Source organism: Carassius carassius, chromosome 20 (assembly GCF_963082965.1).
Source record: "Carassius carassius chromosome 20, fCarCar2.1, whole genome shotgun sequence".
In the NCBI taxonomy this organism is placed as follows: Eukaryota; Metazoa; Chordata; class Actinopteri; order Cypriniformes; family Cyprinidae; genus Carassius; species Carassius carassius.
In genome coordinates this window covers 31,679,352-31,698,285 of record NC_081774.1, presented here as the reverse complement: position 1 = coordinate 31,698,285, position 18,934 = coordinate 31,679,352, and the positions used below count along the sequence as shown (strand labels likewise).

Sequence of the window (18,934 nt, the reverse complement as noted above, 5' to 3'; positions counted from 1 at the left end):
AAACCACTGGTGTAAAGCACACTGCTACTGGACTCTGGAGCAGTGGTTTTGTGCAAAGAAAAATCTGGCTTCTCTGTTTGGCAGTCTGATGGACAAGTCTAGGTTTGGCAGATACTATTACAATGTTACCTGTCTGACCATATTCTGCCAACCGTAAAGATTGGTGGGGCAGGGATAAAGGTATTGGGCTGTGTTTCTGGAGTTGGGCCCCTTAGTTCCAGTGAAGACAAATCTTAATGTGTCAGTATACTCCATTTTTTTGGGATAAAATGGAAAGGAGATTGCAAGACAGGCCTTCTTGTCCAACATCGTCCAACTGGATGAATGGCACAAATTAAAACAAAAACTCTAAAAACTTATGGGAGAACTTTCCCAGAAGAGTGGAAGGTCAATGAAAAGTAATGTTTTTACTTTCGGTTTCTGTTTCAATTAGTTTTTCTAAGTTCTAGGAAACAGATCAGATGTTTTGAAAAAAAACACCTTAATTTACTATACAGGCCTACCCAAATAAAATTCAAAATTACTTAAAACTACATTTGTCAACATTTGAAAAGGACCTAAACCTTTCATCAAAGTTGTCTTAAAACCAAAACAATAGGCTACCCGTTCAGAACAACTTTTTTGATCCACTTAAAAATCTTGACTACTATATTTATATTATGATATACATTATGCAGACTTTTATATTCTTATACATACTTTTTTATACAGACACCTCCTATAGGGGTTAAAATAGGCTACTTTAGTATGCAAATGAACAAGTTCATTAAAAACATGCTGACACATTCTTTTCCATTTAATTTATGTGACCTATATTAATTCTATTTAGTTTAATTATATTTTCATTTTGAATTTATCTGACCTATATTACTTCATTAATCATATGTAACAGTATTATAACTGTCACATATATATTTAGAAAAATATGGCACAATTTTTACTACAAGTTTTAAATTAAGGTATTTTATCCTTATTTTGAATTTCTTAAACTCAATCAAATTCGGTTAATAATATTAAGATAAGACAGGGCTGTTATAGATCAAATGAAATCAGTACAAACTAAATCCATGCTTGCACTGGAGAGGGTACCGCAAAGAGGCACAGAAGATGCATTTAAAGTGGCATTAGATGTACTTGCACACTGTTTGAATCATTTGATTTGTTCAAAAAGACAAATTTATGAATGGGTAATTAAATAATTTAATGGACCAATTTGTTTAAAACAGTAATTCAATGAGGAATAAATAGCATAAAACCTTTGCTGTGGATTCATTTGTAGGTCACTTAACATGAACTTTTTGTCTATTATACAAAGAAAAAAAAATCTATATCAGATTTGCAGTGCTGACATTCAGGAAAACAGAATTGTTGTCCAATTGATATTGCTTAACTATGTTTCATAAATATATACACATAGAACTCATAAAGGTGGCATTTTTTACAACCATATCTTGAATTTTGAAGGCAAAATAACGGAATCCCACATTCATTTCTGACATACTTTTCTTGTAAAGTGACAAAGATGATTTACTCTGTCAGAGTTTTTCAGTATCTGTCTGTTAATTCCTTTAGAAAACAGCATGTACAGCACATACATTTTCAGAGATGATGTACAAAACTGGGGAAAATAACAAAATAACATAATTTCTGTGTAATAATTAAACATTACATTTTCATTGAAACACTAAGAGATCCCCAAGGGGTCTTGGAGTAAGAAAGTGTCTTCTTCTAATAGCTTTGTAGGAATGTTATAAATATGTTGTCAATACTTTTTTTCTTACATATTTTTATGTTTCACATCCTTGTTGTACCTTGTGACACAGAGACACCGATGAGTCATAATAAACCCCGAACCCAGCATAGACGGATTCAGTAAACGTGGTGTTGAATGTGTGTATGTGTGTGAGTGTGTGTGTGTCAGAGACGCTGTAGAAGGACAGAGTACCAGCAGACCAGTCCAGATACACTCCTACTCTATTAGATGAAAATGAAGGGGCAGGTATATCAGTGCTGTTATTATTGTGACAGGCAATAAAACGTTTATAAAAGCCACTCAGGTTCCAAGACTTTTGATTGAATCCAAACATACAGTCACTTCCTCCTTTCCTGCTGATTCCTTTATATGACACTGATATTTCTGTCCCCGTCCCAATCCATTCTGCCTCCCAGTAACAGCGTCCAGTCAGACTCTCTCCACAAAGAACCTGAAGACATTCAAATCTCTCTGGATGATCAGGATATGATTGATGGTCTTTCACATGCTTTGCCATTTTCTTGTCCTCAGATAGGACGACTTGAGTGTGTGCTGTGTTTGGGTCAAGTGTGAGATCCCAGGCATCTGAACACAAAAAAAAGAGATGAGAAGTACATAGAAAACAACAATCACAAACTGTGTATGTGAGTGTTTAGACCTACACTTCCATAGTCCTGCTGTAATCCTGAACTCTGCTCCATGGTCCACACTATGAACACACACAGACAAATACAAAAGCATGATCTCAAAAAAAGCATGATTTTCATTTTATTTTCATTTCAAATGCAGCCATAGATTGTTCTAATTAACCCACATTTTCTAGCAATTTTGTTCATAATGCTTTAACTGCAAAATAAATGTTTTTAAGAGTAAATACTTTCACTTAAAATGTAAGAGCTCTGCTTTACCTGAATAATGAGCAAGACAGAAATTTTGACATAACATTTTGTGTATTTGGCATTCAAGTGTGTTACAGTCAGCTTTCTGTGTGCACTCTGTGTCAGTCTACATGTGAGTACTTATTATTATTATTTTTTTTGTGGCTTATTGCATTTAATATGTTTCATCTGAGCCACTTCACTAGATGCCTAATTGCACAAGACCCGATACCTGTTTCTCCTGAGACCTGAAGTCTTAAAAAAGAAGTATTCACTTCGTACACTGTATTCTATACATTTCTGTTTCAAGACACAAGCATCTTCAATCTCTACATCAAACACGTGACACACAGCGTGACATCTGTTACTGCCTCACATACTTGAGTGTCTTCAGTGAGGAGTTTGGATCGTTCAGTTTGTCACTGAGTCGCTGGACTCCTGATTGTCCTGGGTGATTGTAGCTCAGATCCAGCTCTCTCAAGTGTGAGGGGTTTGAACTCAGAGCTGAAGACACAAAACCACAGCCTTCCTCTGTCACCATACAGCCAGACAACCTATACACACACACAGACACACATCAAAACTCAGATAATCTACAAACAACTGGGCTGAATCTAGGTATAGTGGGGTTTAACCCTCTGAGGTCTAAGGGTATTTTTGGGGCCTGGAGAAGTTTTGTCATGCCCTGACATTTGTGCTTTTTTCAGTTGCTTATAAACATATAAATGGCTAAAGTCTAATCTCACTGTAATCAGCACAAACTAGTTTATAATAATATGTGAGCTGCATGTATGTACATGATTGTGTTTGAGAAAAAAATGTTTATGTGTGGTTAGTTCAAAACAAAAAATTGTAAATCACTTGAATAAGGCCATAAAACACATACAGAACATTGGTTACCAGGACTTTTGAGAACTGGAGCTTGTAGCCTAGAATTTTATTTTCTAAATTATGTGAAAATCATTTTGTTTACTCACTCCCAGAAAACAATATGTTGATTAAAATTTTCTAAGACACTTTTTGTATGTAAAATTAATATGCGAGTAGGCATCAACTATCATGAATATCATTGTGATTTGCACCTGAGAAGACAAAGGCCCACATAATGAGCTGCATAATGAGCCATTCAGTCAGGATTGTGATTGAGAGGGATGAGTTGCAAGAAAGAATGTGAGGACAAAATAAATGTATATATTTTTATGTTTGTATTTTCTTTAGAATATATTTAATTATCCCACAAAATAATTTAATATTCACTTGCGAGTGCAGTTAAACAGTTTATTAGGAACAATCAAAGCTGACTTTCAAAGCTGAATATTTAGCATCATTGTTCCAGTCACACATTTTCTACAAACAATTATTGTTATTAGTATCATTATTATTATTATTATTATTATTATTATTATTATTGTGGAAAAGAGTTACGCATTGACTCCAGAGGGTTAACTAGTATAGGTAATTGACTGTAAACTAGAAGTGAAATGCTCATTTAAACTGTACCCCCTCAGTTTTTTATCTAAGACTTTTTTAAGAACGGAACTAATAAAATGTGTACCTTATGCCCATTATCATAACAAACCCACAGAATCATATATTACTGACTTTTTTACTTTAACAGGCTGTGTACACATTTACCTTGGCCTTTGAGCTTAACTTAACTTTAACTTTTATTTAAGTTTTTAAAAGCTAATTCATTTGAATTTCAATAGTTAGTAGCATTTAACACATTACAATTCTAAAAAAGCACTTGCATTATGCCTATTAAATGCAACACAACTACACAGTAATATGTACTTTCCCAGCCCAGCAGTCTGCGCCCTGATCTATGCAGAATACTCTTGTTACACACCTCAGTATCTGCAGATGACAGTTTGGACTCTTCAGTCCATCAGAAAGAAGCTTCACTCCTAAATCCAGCAGGTCATTGTTACTCAAGTCCAGCTCTCTCAGGGCACAGTTAGATGATTGTAGCTCTGATGAGACAATTTCACAGGACTGACCAGTGAGATTACAGCTGGGCAATCTGAACAGAACAATGGGGGGTCACATTAACAGGTTAAATAATCTTCTAAAATGTTAACTTTCACATGTTGTTTATTTATTCATTTGTTCACCACCCCCATCTCATTAAGCAATGCACATCTGTTAAAGTTCACTTCATTTTAAACACAACACAAAACATTCATCAGAGAGGAGTCATACACCAATTGAGTTGGTTTTACACAAATCAATTATGATTTTTCTGCCACTGGTATCTGAAAATCTTGTATGCATGTAAACGGTGATACTATAAGATAAGATATTTTGTCATCCAATTTAATTCACTTTTAAGATAACACATTCCAAAGAAATTTTGCATACTCAAAGTCTAATGTAATGCGGTTTAAGTCAAAGATATCAAGCACCTGTGTAGCAAACTGAGCTAGTGGAGCTCAAGTATTGTGGCTAAAATAGTGCCCGTTTTAATCAAATGCAGTACACAACTACTAAGATTTCCTGACATATTTATTCCCTCTTTAAGTATTGTTACCAAAATGTGGGTCCGCGCACCTATGGCACACAGAATTAACCTGTGCTAGTCTAATGCTTGAAAAATAAATTTAAGATTCTGCACATGTATTTGTATGACAAATTGATTATTTTTATCTGAACATTTATAACTGATTATGTACTGTATAAAAAAGAATAAAAATAAAAATGGCACTTCATACAAAAAAAAGTATTATACCCTGATATAAATTGTTAAGACTATTTATTCATTTTTATTTTTTTATTTATTTATTTATTTTTTTTTTTGGAAAATGTTGGCCTATATCAATACCAAATCTAAATATAAATTTACAATTATTTAATACATGCCAGTGTTGAGATAACAGCTCTTACACAATAATTAATAAATCCCTAAGTACTTATAAATACCTTAGTATCTGCAGCTGACAGTTTGGACTCTTAAATCCACCAAATAGCAGCTTCACTCCTGAATCCTGTAGGTCATTATTAGTCAGGTCCAGCTCTCTCAGTGCAGTGTTTGAGAAGTCAAGAGCTGATGATAAACTCTCACAGTTCTGAGCAGTGACTCTACAGTCAGCAAATCTAGGGGGGAAGTATGCAAATATAATGTCAGTTTTTTTTAACCCTAATTATTTCGAACAAGTATTAGAGGTTTAATTCACCCAAAAATCAAGATGTCATCCCCATTCTGTATGTAGGAGTGTGCAATATAACAATATTAGATGTGATTATTAGATCTATCAGCTTCAGTCTAGTTGCTTCTTTTTGATTATTATTGTTTTTATCTTTATCTTGGTGACATTCAAGTGACAGTTCAGTTTTTCATTTTTTAATCAAATGTATTATTTGCATGCATTATAAAGCCTTGTCAAACATTTGGCAATGTTTTTGTTAAAACAAAAGTTTGTTAAAACAAATGTTTTCATTCATATGCTCTGGCATGAATTTTTCTGAGCACACACCCTTCTTTTGTATCTTAATTAGATGTGTGTTAGTAAAATTAATAGATCTTTGCAGTCTTAAAGTGATAGCAGTCTAATATAACCTGTTGCAGCATCATTAGCTTTAAAAAAAATAACAAAATACATTGTTTTTTACTTTACAAAATCTCCCATTGTAATGCTATGGTGTACTCACAGAGCTTTTGTGCAGTTGCTTGCAGCGGGTATCAGTCTTTTTCTACCCTCATCTGATGTGTTGTATCTCTTCAGATCAAACTCATCCAGTGCCTCCTCTGACATCTGAAGCATGTAGGCAATTGTTGAGCATTGAGCAGGAGAGAGCTTCTTCTCTGAGTGTTTGTCTGATTTCACAAACTCCTGAATCTCTCTGGACAGACTCTGATCTTTAACTTCCAGAAGGCAGAGGAACAGATTGATAGATCTTTCAGTGGAGAGTCCATGCCCATCTTTGATCTTCTCTTTAATGTACTGTGTGGTTCTGCTGATGGTCTCTGAGCTGTTCTCTGTGTGTGTCAGTAGATCCTGTAAGAGTCTCTGATTGGACTCCAGTGAGATGCCCAGCAGGAACCGCAGGAACAGATCCAGATGTCCATTCTCACTACCAATGGCCTTATCTATTGCTCCTTTATGCAGATAATGCATTGAATCAAAAACCTTAAGGGTCTCCATTGTACAGCTTAAGTAGCAGAAAAACACATGAAAAGCAGCAAGAAACTCCTGAACGCTCAGATGAATGAAGCTGTACACTTTCCTCTGATGAATAATAGATTCCTCCTTGAAGATCTCAGTGCAAATACCAGAATACAATGAGGCATCAGTAACATCTATGCCACTCTCAATTAGGTCCTCCTCATAGAACATCACATTGCTCTTCATCAGCTGTTTGAAAGCCACTTCAGCAAGTTTCACAATCACTTCTCTGTTGGATTGCAGTAGTTTCTCTGGATCTCTGTCTTCATATTTCTGGTTCCTCGTGTTAATCTGATTCAACAGGAAGTGGATGTACATTTCAGTCAGAGTTTGAGGGATTTCTGCACCCAGATCTTCTTCCAGGAGCTTCTGAAGCACAGTGGATGAGATCCAGCAGAAGACGGGGATGTGGCACATGATATGGAGGCTTCTTGCTTTTCTAATGTGTGAAATGATCCTGTTGGCTTGATGCTGGTCACTGATTCTCTTTCTGAAATATTCTTCCTTTTGAGACTCATTGAATCCCTGAATTTCTGTCAGACGGTGGATGTATTTGGAGGGGATCTTATTGGCTGCTGCTGGTCTGGAGGTGATCCAGATGAAAGCAGAAGGAAGCAGCTCTCCTTTCATGAGCTTTGACATCAACACACCCACTGATGAAGTCACAGTCACATCACAAACTTTCTGATCTTCTGAAAACATCAGTGTGATTCTGCTTTCATCCAAACCATCAAAGATGAACACAACTTTACATTCCTCATAAGTCTTTGAGTCCAAATCTTGAAGTTCAGGATAAAAGTCCAACAGAAGTCTATGTAGACTATATTGATGATTTTGAATCAAGTTCAGCTCTCGAAATGGAAGCAAAAACATGAAATCTACATCCTGATTGGCTTTTCCCTCTGCCCAGTCCAGAATGAACTTTTGCACAGAGATGGTTTTTCCGATTCCAGCGATGCCTTTAGTAATAACAGTCTTGATTTGGTCTTTCTCCCCACATCCTGGTTCAGCTGAGGCTTTAAAGATGTCATTGCAGTAGATGGAAGTATCTTGTGTGAGTTGTGTTCTGGCTGTTTTCTCCATCTGTAAAACCTCATGTTCTTCATTCACTCCATCACTCTCTCCTTCTATGATATAAAGCTGTGTGTAGATCCTGTTGAGGAGGGTTTCATTCTCTTGAAGTTTCATTCCCTCAAATAAGCTCTCGTACTTGCTCTTCATTCTGGCTTTGTGCTTGTTTCTGACTCTCTGAAGTTTATCATCTACTGCATTCTGCAGGCCTCCAGTCTCCTCCTGTAGGGCTGCTTGTATGTCAGAGTCAGCAGAACCAGCAGAACTGGACTGTTTAAACATGACTGTTTTTAAAACAGAATGTGTTCTGGATCTCTTTTTGCAATGAGGACAATCAAAGTTTTCTGCTCGTCTCAACTTCTCCCAGTAATAGATAATACATTGTCTGCAGATACTGTGTCCACAGGTTATAGAGACTGGATCTTTCAGAACCTCCCTACACACCACACATTTGGACTCCACACAGATCTGACAATCCCTCTCACAACTGCTCACAATAGAAAAACAAAGTTTTAAAACAGTATAATAATTATTTGCATGAGATAATTAACATCAGCCTATGTTTGCATTGGTAATTAGGACAACAATGTTGCCTTGTGATTTCTATAAAGTGCAAAACAGATAGAATCACAGAATCCCAGTTATGAAATGTGAAAAAAATGGACTATAAAATTAAATAAATTAAAAATCACAACATGGACTTCAGTGGGTGATTATTAAACTAAAAGAATACTTGAATGAACAATGACCAACACAGTATTTAACTCAGTAATATAAATAAAGGATAAAAAAAATATTTAAGAGATGCTGCACAGACACAGGAAATTTACACACGCATGCTCTCTTTGTTGGTAAGACAGACAATCTTATACAATCTCTCTCTAGCTATTCATATAAAAGCCATCCTTCCAAACTACTTAATCTCTGTGTCTGATATAAAGTAAGCAAGGTATGCAAAGTACTTATGCATCATGCAGATTGGGTGCCTATGTTGTTTATGCTTTGATCTGAATTTAAACATCATAACTGTGTGACGCAGCTGACAGAACAGCATATGTTGTTTACGTTCAGTGGATATTCTCCAAAATGGTGCTATGGTGACTTGAAGGAGATGAAGTGTTGAATAAATTTGTTATAGTTTTTTTTTTCTTTTGCGCACAAAAAGTATTTTTGTAGCTTCATAAAATTACAGTTGAACCCCTGATGTCACATGGATTATTTTACAGATGCCCTTGCTACGTTTCTGGACCTTGATCATGTATGGAAACTTGCAATCTATGGGAGGATCAGAGAGCTCTCAGATTCCATCAAAAAAAATCTTAATTTGTGTTCCAAAGAGGAACAGAGGTCTTATGGGTTTGGAACGACATGAGGGTGAGTAATCAATGACAGACTTTTTTGGGGGATGAACTATCCCTTTAACTTAATGAATGTTGTTGAATGTTCAGAGCACAAAGTTAGCTGAAATATCTACCAAAAAACTATATGTTGTTATACCATAATATGTTGGATTCCACAAGCTACAAATAAAGACTTTGATGACATGAAACTGCGGTCAAATTTCAATCAAAAATGGGACAATTATTGGGTGTGGGGGGTGGTGTCTGCTTGTTATCTGCTGTTATGTCCCCACTATTGTCAAAATCAGATGCCCTTGATTCCAAGTATTCTGTGGGTATACGTGGGGTTGGGTAAGAAACAAACTGAAATTTAACATCTTATTTAATGAATATCCTGACTTGGCTTTTAGTTTCTGTGCATGACTGCGCGTTTGCTGTTCATGGGGAAATAGAGTGTCCGGATCGTAAAATAGAATACAGCTCTTCTGCACCATTATTACATACCTTGTTCATGCACGTTTTGCGGCAGTTTCAAAGTGAAACGTCCAGTGATTGGCTTTAAAACACAGGTTCAATATGTGACCCTGGCACATATTTGATACATTGATATAGGCACGTATTGCTGTGTTTTTATTCTTCTTCTTCAGGTACATATTGTAATGGTTCATTATTCAAATATCTGATGAGTGTCACTAAAAGTTAATGCTCTATCATGTTGGAAATATCCCCTACACCAAATCCAACCCTAAACCTACCCAAAAGTGTTAACAAATGCAAAATTGATATTTAAACGTATTAGCTGATGCAACCGTGGTATTTTAACTTCCTTATGCAGATTTGAGCTGTTTTTGTAAATATGCAAAAATTAGGCTTTATTAATAAAAACTGTGGACCTGCAAATCATACTTTGTGTGAAAAGGAATAAAAGTTTTATTCAGAGTCAGAGTTTTATTGCCTCTAGTGTTCATTCCAACTGGAAAGTGCAGCAATTCTTGTGTATACAGTTTAGGTACATTTTTCTTTTTTTAATTTCACAGGAATTCAGAGGCATACATTTCCATCAAGCCAATGTAAAATGCTGCCAAAATTCTAAATTGTCCTGCAACAGCTTCTTACGTAAATGAGTGATTAATAAGCTTGATTTGAATTATTAATCTATAATAATTGAACAAAAAAATGTAATGAGGCACAGGTGATGATAATCAGTAACTGTTCAGACTAACAAGAGCTAAATCTGTGCAGATCACACAAGACGCATGGCATTTAGAAATGTGTCCAAAGGGCAGTCTGCCTTGCTCTAATGTCTCGATGACATATTCCAAAAATCTCTTGTAACGATAGTGAATCAGTTGAGTGAGCCCAGTTCTTTCCCCCCAGCTGTACCTACTAATGAATAGGGTTGGGTATCGAAACCCAAAAAGAACCGGTATGCACCAAACCAAATCAGAATGCAGATTTCGGTGCCTCTTAAATGTCTGAGCAATCGCTTGAAATATTTATCCTGGTTCTCTGAAATGTACACAAGAAGCATGGGTGTCGCTATAGGCTTTTTAGCGGGGCTATAGCATTTAGCTCCATAAACTGTACACAAATTTGCGATCGCCTCAGAGTCAGTTCTCTTAAATTTCATATGAAAACAACAGCAGACCTGTCTCCTCTCCATCTTTCAGCGCTCTTCAACCCGCAGACCATGGAAACAGAGGAACAAAGTGTGTTTATCAATAGATTTTTAGAATATCTGTATCTGTGCAGTTTCTACACATCATCACACCACGGCTGTTTCCTCCAGCGAAAATTTAGACCTTAACACACATGAACGCATACTTTAATTATACTTAATTAAATATACTTTATTTAATTTAAATTAATTTAATTATACATTATACATACACTACTGTGCAAAAGTCTTAGCGTTAGTGTTTCATCCCAAAGAATGGTGTTATGCCAGTTATTTATCTTTTGCATTAGTGTGTCATTAGAAAATATCAATTTACATTTCCAAACATTAATTTTGCCATTCATTTTATTAATCATCTAGTGAGATTTTGGAATGCACAAACAACATAGTTGCTAATTTATAAAGAATTACCATACAGTCATTTACAGAACTGATTAAAGACAGTGACAGACAGCACTCATTTTAACTAAATATCAGAGTGATGGAAAGAGATACAGTAAAACATTATGTGATGTTTTCTATTAAACAATGACCCAGATCGTGAAATACATTTATTAGGCTTAGAGTAAGGGAAGTTTGGGAAATGAGAGCATCCAAGGAGTGTCTGAAAACTATGGATTTATTTTAAATATTTTTTTAATGTTCTTTAATGTTATCCATAGTGTTATATATATATATCCATTTTAAAAGTATCGAAATGGCATCGTAAAAAAAACAATCGATACCTTACCCTACTAATAAAGTGCTTTATTTTTATACTTGATTTCATGTGATTATGTGTATAATTATGCGAGAATATTACCAAACACTACAACAGTGCAATCGCGGTGTGAGATATGTGATTGTTTTCATAATTCCAAAGAATTTAAAAACATGCTTTATTAATACTTGTATTAATATGCTTGTATTGTTAAATACTTGTATTAAATAATGAGTCTTTTTCATGGAATTATATAGCAAGTAATATGGGTGTCTTGTTAATAGGCTTGCTGCGTTAGTTGATGTTACGGGTATTTGGACATACATTAATATTTAGTGTTTCATATTTAGTATTAATGTTTTGTCTTACCTGGACTCAAAGGTCACCACTCCTTCACTGAATCGAGGAGGATAATCCATGGATTTTTTAGTTTCCACAGACACAAAGCTGGCTGCTGGATATGCTGCAGTGTCTCTGTGCTCCATCTCTTCACAAAGAATAGTTTTAGATCAGCGGTTTTCAAGCAGAGGACTGGGGGCCACAGTGTGGATTAAAATGATTTAAATTAATCAATTATTATTAATTAATCTAATTACCTTTAAATAAATAAATAGATACTCAGCTACTCATTTACTGTGATGTGTGTTGCATTAGTGCTGTCATATCAGGCTATGACTTGTCATATAGCCTATATGCCTTCACACATTTATTATTTTATCGTTTTGGGAGAAGTGAAATTTACAAATGAGGTTTCAACAACCAGATATATTTACACTTGTCCAGTTTCATCTGGAAAGCGTCTCAGACCACCCCCTGAAGTGGTTTGAGCGATCAGATTTAGTCCGTCTCAAAAGTTTTTTTGGAGAGCATTTACAATTCATCTTTTTTCACGATCGTATAGTCGCCAAATGAAACATAGTTTTTCAGCAATTTGTTTATAAAAAAAAATTGAATGTTTCCAAAGTATTTAAATCGCAAGGACATTGAATGTTCTAAATGTATTAAATGTAACTTGCATTTAGTTTTTTTCTATTTTCCTAAAGGATGTGTTGTTTGTTTTCTGAAATAATGAGAAAAAAACCTTGTTATAAATCGCTTATTGATTCTTGCAAAATGTCACATTCGTTACGTTTACTTGTCAAAATCCCTAATTCATTGTATTTATTTATTTATTTTAGGAAATAAATCCAACCATACATTCAAGCTATTTCATCTTCATATTAATTTCAAAGCTCAAGACAATAAACCTGTACTACCACTTTATTTTATTTCTAAAGGTAAAGTTTTCATTTTCTGCATTCTGTCTGTCTTTTTTACATATATATATACCTTGGCAATTAAAAAAGAAAAAAAGGAAAAAAGAGTAGTGCAGAATTTAAGCTCATTTGAGAAGTGCCTTGCCTCAAAGTAGGCGAGAGAAGGTGGCTGCAGAGGAGTGAAAAAAATGCAGTCAAGTTGGACAGTTCTCCCTTCTCAGAGTGGATTAGTCAATGGGATTTTTCATGATTCACGATCATGTGCTTTGTTGCAATAACAAACTGGATGTTATTTTAAGTTATATTGCTTTTATATCATATGATAATAAATATGATGGACAAAACACCCTAAGTACTTGTTATTGAATGTGAAAACAATCCCATTTTATAACTGCCATTATTCTTGCGGTGATCATCAGTGATTGGTTCTGCACAGATTTTGCTCACACAAGCCTAAAGCCAACCAACTTCTCAAGATTCGCTCTCATGGCACTTTGATAACAAAATGTCACAGTAACGTGGCATTAGGGCCGTCTCAAGAAGGACATAATTTCTAACCAGCATGCAGTGCTTCAGCTCCTTGGGCACTTTCATCCAACATCACCAATGGCTGATAAATGTTGCTCACAAAACACATTTCTGATACAAAATATAAATAGTTGTAGTTTTATGAGTTGAATAGTTCCTTTTTAACTTCTATTTAACACATTTGAGATTTCAGAGATCTCAGAGACTTCATATATAAATACAACCCGAATTCCGGAAAAGTTGGGACGTTTTTTAAATTTTAATAAAATGAAAACTAAAGGAATTTCAAATCACATGAGCCAATATTTTATTCACAATAGAACATAGATAACGTAGCAAATGTTTAAACTGAGAAATTTTACACTTTTATCCACTTAATTAGCTCATTTAAAATTTAATGCCTGCTACAGGTCTCAAAATAGTTGGCACAGGGGCAACAAATGGCTAAAAAAGCAAGCAGTTTTGAAAAGATTCAGCTGGGAGAACATCTAGTGATGAATTAAGTTAATTGATATCAGGTCTGTAACATGATTAGCTATAAAAGCTTTGTCTTAGAGAAGCAGAGTCTCTCAGAAGTAAAGATGGGCAGAGGCTCTCCAATCTGTGAAAGACTGCGTAAAAAAATTGTGGAAAACTTTAAAAACAATGTTCCTCAATGTCAAATTGCAAAGGCTTTGCAAATCTCATCATCTACAGTGCATAACATCATCAAAAGATTCAGAGAAACTGGAGAAATCTCTGTGCGTAAGGGACAAGGCCGGAGACCTTTATTGGATGCCCGTGGTCTTCGGGCTCTCAGACGACACTGCATCACTCATCGGCATGATTGTGTCAATGACATTACTAAATGGGCCCAGGAATACTTTCAGAAACCACTGTCGGTAAACACAATCCGCCGTGCCATCAGCAGATGCCAACTAAAGCTCTATCATGCAAAAAGGAAGCCATATGTGAACATGGTCCAGAAGCGCCGTCGTGTCCTGTGGGCCAAGGCTCATTTAAAATGGACTATTTCAAAGTGGAATAGTGTTTTATGGTCAGACGAGTCCAAATTTGACATTCTTGTTGGAAATCACGGACACCGTGTCCTCCGGGCTAAAGAGGAGGGAGACCTTCCAGCATGTTATCAGCGTTCAGTTCAAAAGCCAGCATCTCTGATGGTATGGGGGTGCATAAGTGCATACGGTATGGGCAGCTTGCATGTTTTGGAAGGCTCTGTGAATGCTGAAAGGTATATAAAGGTTTTAGAGCAACATATGCTTCCCTCCAAACAACGTCTATTTCAGGGAAGGCCTTGTTTATTTCAGCAGGACAATGCAAAACCACATACTGCAGCTATAACAACAGCATGGCTTCGTCGTAGAAGAGTCCGGGTGCTAACCTGGCCTGCCTGCAGTCCAGATCTTTCACCTATAGAGAACATTTGGCGCATCATTAAACGAAAAATACGTCAAAGACGACCACGAACTCTTCAGCAGCTGGAAATCTATATAAGGCAAGAATGGGACCAAATTCCAACAGCAAAACTCCAGCAACTCATAGCCTCAATGCCCAGACGTCTTCAAACTGTTTTGAAAAGAAAAGGAGATGCTACACCATGGTAAACATGCCCCGTCCCAACTATTTTGAGACCTGTAGCAGAAATCAAAATTGAAATGAGCTCATTTTGTGCATAAAATTGTAAACTTTCTCAGTTTAAACATTTGCTATGTTATCTATGTTCTATTGTGAATAAAATATTGGCTCATGTGATTTGAAAGTCTTTTAGTTTTCATTTTATTACAATTTAAAAAACGTCCCAACTTTTCCGGAATTCGGGTTGTATGTTAAATTATTTAATAGTGTGATATAATTATGGTTATAAGTAATATAAATGTAAAAATTTCACTCAAGAATATTCAACCATGAATATTAAAGGTAATGTGACTGGAGAATACAGAGCATCATCATACAAAATGAAATTGTTATGTCAGCTCACCCCCAGCAAATAAATATGTGCTTCCCCCCCTGAAAACATCACAATAATAAAATAATAACCAATGGTAATTTAAACATTTAACAGTGTATGACACATTAAAGCCACTGGCACATGCTGCTGTTTGATGGCACATCTACATCTGTATATCAGTAAAATAACATGACAACTAACATATAGCATAAAAAGTTTCATTACGGTAAGTTACATCTACCAAAGACCTTATTTTACTCACAATTTAAAAAACCTCCATAATAAAACCCATGGAAAAACCTATTATATAGTTTTACAGATTTTGATGTCACAACTATGCCACGATATAGTCTTTAGCGATGTATTGTATGAAGGCCTACATTGTAAATTTAGGGTTTAAAAAAAAATAAAGTAAAAATAAATAAAGCAAAGATTGTTTTTTGTTTTTGTTTTTGTTTTTGTTAGATTGTGGGTCCAAAAAAATCAAAATGTCAAAGCTCAACTGAACTGTCGATGCATATGTAAATAACCCGAGAAGCTTAAGCTGCTGAGCTGGGTTTGGATGAATATACTGCGCGCCTTCCTCTCAAATAACTAAATAAACACAACAAAAACTGACCGCGATGTAAAAGCAGCACTTATAAGTAAATATATGTACATATATGTACATATAATATAGGAAAACGGCCAAATTTATGTGACATAAAATTGGCCGTTTTCCTATATTATATGTAGGCCTACATATGTGCATATATGTACGTACATATAGGAGAACAGCCAATTTTATAAATGTCACATAGGCCTATATTAAAAATCTATATCAAAACCTATATTAAAACATATGTTTATATAGGTTCTTTCCATGTGGGTTAACACATCGGGACATGATACAGAGACAGATTTAAACCTTGCAGTTTGGAGAACCCTGATGGTTGTTGTATAAATTAGCTCCAATATAGAACACCCAAAGCATACGTTTAAAAAGCAATATATACAGTACAATCAATTAAATATCGTCGTGCTATAAGTGCGTGCTTACTACATTATGTCCGGCTGACAGCGGCCTGTGCCAATCACTATTGGAGATGTCACATTCCGCATTTTTCAGTGGCAAAAGCCACAATCCACTGGAATATGCCACTGAAAAAACCGAATGTGCCACTATAAACATAGCTGAATATGGCAGCTAACATTCCATGCTAATCAATATTATTACGCTACTGGTCAAGCGAGTGATTTCTACATCGTCTTAAGAGACAATTTTACATAGTTACAGTTTTAGCATTTTAAACAATGCATAAAGGAGAACATGCATCGTACCTTCATAAAAGTAGGCTGCTCACCAAGCAAAACTCTCCAGAGACTGAAAGATCTACTTTCACTTTCGGTTTCGCGGTAGGTCTTTTACAGAATGATTTAACAGCTAAACCAGGTACAATCACTTTTAAGTGAAAAACTGTTGAAAACTGTTGAGATCAATTTTGAGATCAAAATGAGAATAAACTTTCAGGGTGATATAGATACCACACCCTATATCTGACGTGATCACGGAGCGGGTTAGGCTGGTGTTAAGCTCTTTTCATTTCCTAAAACATTTGGTTCCACTGGGTGGTGCCTCATTAATATTAATTATATTTCCTAAATTGTGGGCGTGTCCTTGAAACAACGCGCAAACACACGTATGTTGCTTACTGATGCATGCTCATAACAACCTGAAGGTGGTGTTCAAAGGCTACATGGCACATTGGTTTGAATATTATTTATACCTGCATTAAGAAGGAAGTGATACTGTATAGAGAGCGGGAAATAATGGCAGGTCTGGATTTATTTATTTATTTATTATTTATTTATTTTTATTTTTTGCAACACTGATCACGACTTGCTAAGTTGGGTCCAGATAAGCTGATATGTGTATAATAATATGTAAACAGTGACATTGTTTATATTTGAGATCAAATTATTGTATATTAAAAACAAGTAAATGTGATGAATACTGATTCTAAGATGGACATTTTATTATTGTACAAATGGGTTAAATAATCAAACCTACAACCAATACTCCCATTAACAACAAGAGCTCTGAAGCTCTTCCCCCAGTTACAAGTGGGTTTTCTATAATTGCTTGACTACTGTGATGTGGACATCGTGCACTAGATGAAAGCATTGGGGAGTAAGATGACTGGCAGGTAAACAGACTCAATAAATGCACACAAAACACACATTTAAAGCCTTCAAAAGATTGGTTTGTTGTATAAAATGAAAAATCAAAGTATGAGCATGTACAGCACTCAATACTTAGTTGGGGCTCCTTTTGGCTGAATTACTGCAGCAATGCGGCGTGGCATGGAGTCGATCAGTCTGTGGCACTGCTCAGGTGTTATGAGAGCCCAGGTTGCTCTGATAGTGGCCTTCAGCTCTTCTGCATTCTTGGGTCTGGCATATCACATCTTCCTCTTCCCAATACCCCATAGATTTTCTGTGGGATTAAGGTCAGGCGAGTTTGCTGGCCAATCAAGAACAGGGATACCATGGTCCTTAAACCAGGTACTGGTAGCTTTGGCACTGTGTGCAGGTGCCAAGTCCTGTTGGAAAATGAAATCTGCATCTCCATAAAGTTGGTCAGCAGCAGGAAGTATGAAGTGCTCTAAAACTTCCTGGTATACGGCTGTGTTGACCTTTGACCTCAGAAAACACAGTGGACCTACACCAGCAGATGACATGGACCCCAAACCATCACTGACTGTGGAAACTTTACACTGGACCTCAAGTAACGTGGATTGTGTGCCTCTCCTCTCTTCCTCCAGACTCTGAGACCCTGATTTCCAAAGGAATTGCAAAATGTACTTTCATCAGAGAACATAACTGTGGACCACTCAGAAGCAGTCCAGTCCTTTTTGAAGCGAAACGCTTCTGACGCTGTCTGTTGTTCAAGAGTGGCTTGACACAAGGAGTGCGACAGCTGAAACCCATGTCTTGCACACGTCTGTGTGTAGTGGTTCTTGAAGCACTGACTCCAGCTGCAGTCCACTCTTTGTGAATCTCCCCCACATTTTTGAATGGGTTTTGTTTCACAATCCTCTCCAGGGTGTTGTTATCCCTATTGCTTGTACACTTGTTTCTACCACTTCTTTTCCTTCCCTTCGCCTCTCTATTAATGTGCTTGGACACAGAGCTCTGTGAACAGCCAGCCTCTTTTGCAATGACCTTTTGTGTCTTGCCCTCCTTGTGCAAGTTGTCAGTGGTTGTCTTTTGGACAACTGTGAAGTCAGCAGTCTTCCCCATGATTGTGTATCCTACAGAACTAGACTGAGAGACCATTTAAAGGCTTTGCAGGTGTTTTGAGTTAATTAGTTAATTAGAGTGTGGCACCAGGTGTCTTCAATATTCAACCTTTTCACAATATTATAATTTTCTGAGAGACTGAATTTGGGATTTTCCTTAGTTGTCAGTTATAATCATCAAAATTAAAAGAAATAAACATTTTAAATATATCAGTCTGTGTGTAATGAATGAATATAATATACAAGTTTCACTTTTTGAATGGAATTAGTGAAATAAATAAACTTTTTGATGATATTCTAATTACATGACCAGCACCTGTATATATATATATATATAT

The 18,934-nt window shown here is 35.9% G+C and overlaps 1 protein-coding gene across 2 annotated transcripts; it reads right to left on the bottom strand.

Moving 5' to 3' along the window:
* Positions 1 to 1,365: 1,365 nt before the first annotated feature.
* LOC132096882 (NACHT, LRR and PYD domains-containing protein 12-like) lies at positions 1,366 to 16,891 on the bottom strand. Of its 2 annotated transcripts, XM_059502554.1 has the most exons (8): positions 16,636 to 16,891; positions 11,953 to 12,070; positions 6,280 to 8,178; positions 5,551 to 5,724; positions 4,481 to 4,654; positions 3,012 to 3,185; positions 2,416 to 2,462; positions 1,366 to 2,338 (listed from the first exon to the last, which is right to left on the bottom strand). In XM_059502554.1, the coding sequence occupies exons 2-8, from the start codon at positions 12,066 to 12,068 to the stop codon at positions 1,788 to 1,790; spliced, it is 3,135 nt and encodes a 1,044-aa protein (XP_059358537.1). In that variant the 5' UTR covers positions 12,069 to 12,070; positions 16,636 to 16,891; the 3' UTR covers positions 1,366 to 1,787. The 2 variants fall into 2 exon arrangements, with proteins under 2 accessions (XP_059358537.1, XP_059358538.1); XM_059502555.1 differs by lacking the exon at positions 11,953 to 12,070 and having other exon boundaries at positions 6,280 to 8,352.
* Between the last annotated feature and the right edge of the window lie 2,043 nt (positions 16,892 to 18,934).

Bases quoted from the DNA above. Each gene is read 5' to 3' on its own strand.
- LOC132096882 (XM_059502554.1), bottom strand. From the start codon at position 12,068: ATGGAGCACAGAGACACTGCAGCATATCCAGCAGCCAGCTTTGTGTCT. The intron at 8,179-11,952 runs GTAAGACAAAAC...TTGCAAAAAGAG, and splicing joins GTGGTGACCTTTGAGTCCAG to ATCCAGAACACATTCTGTTT. The intron at 3,186-4,480 runs GTGTGTAACAAG...GTGTGTGTATAG, and splicing joins TGTCATCTGCAGATACTGAG to GTTGTCTGGCTGTATGGTGA.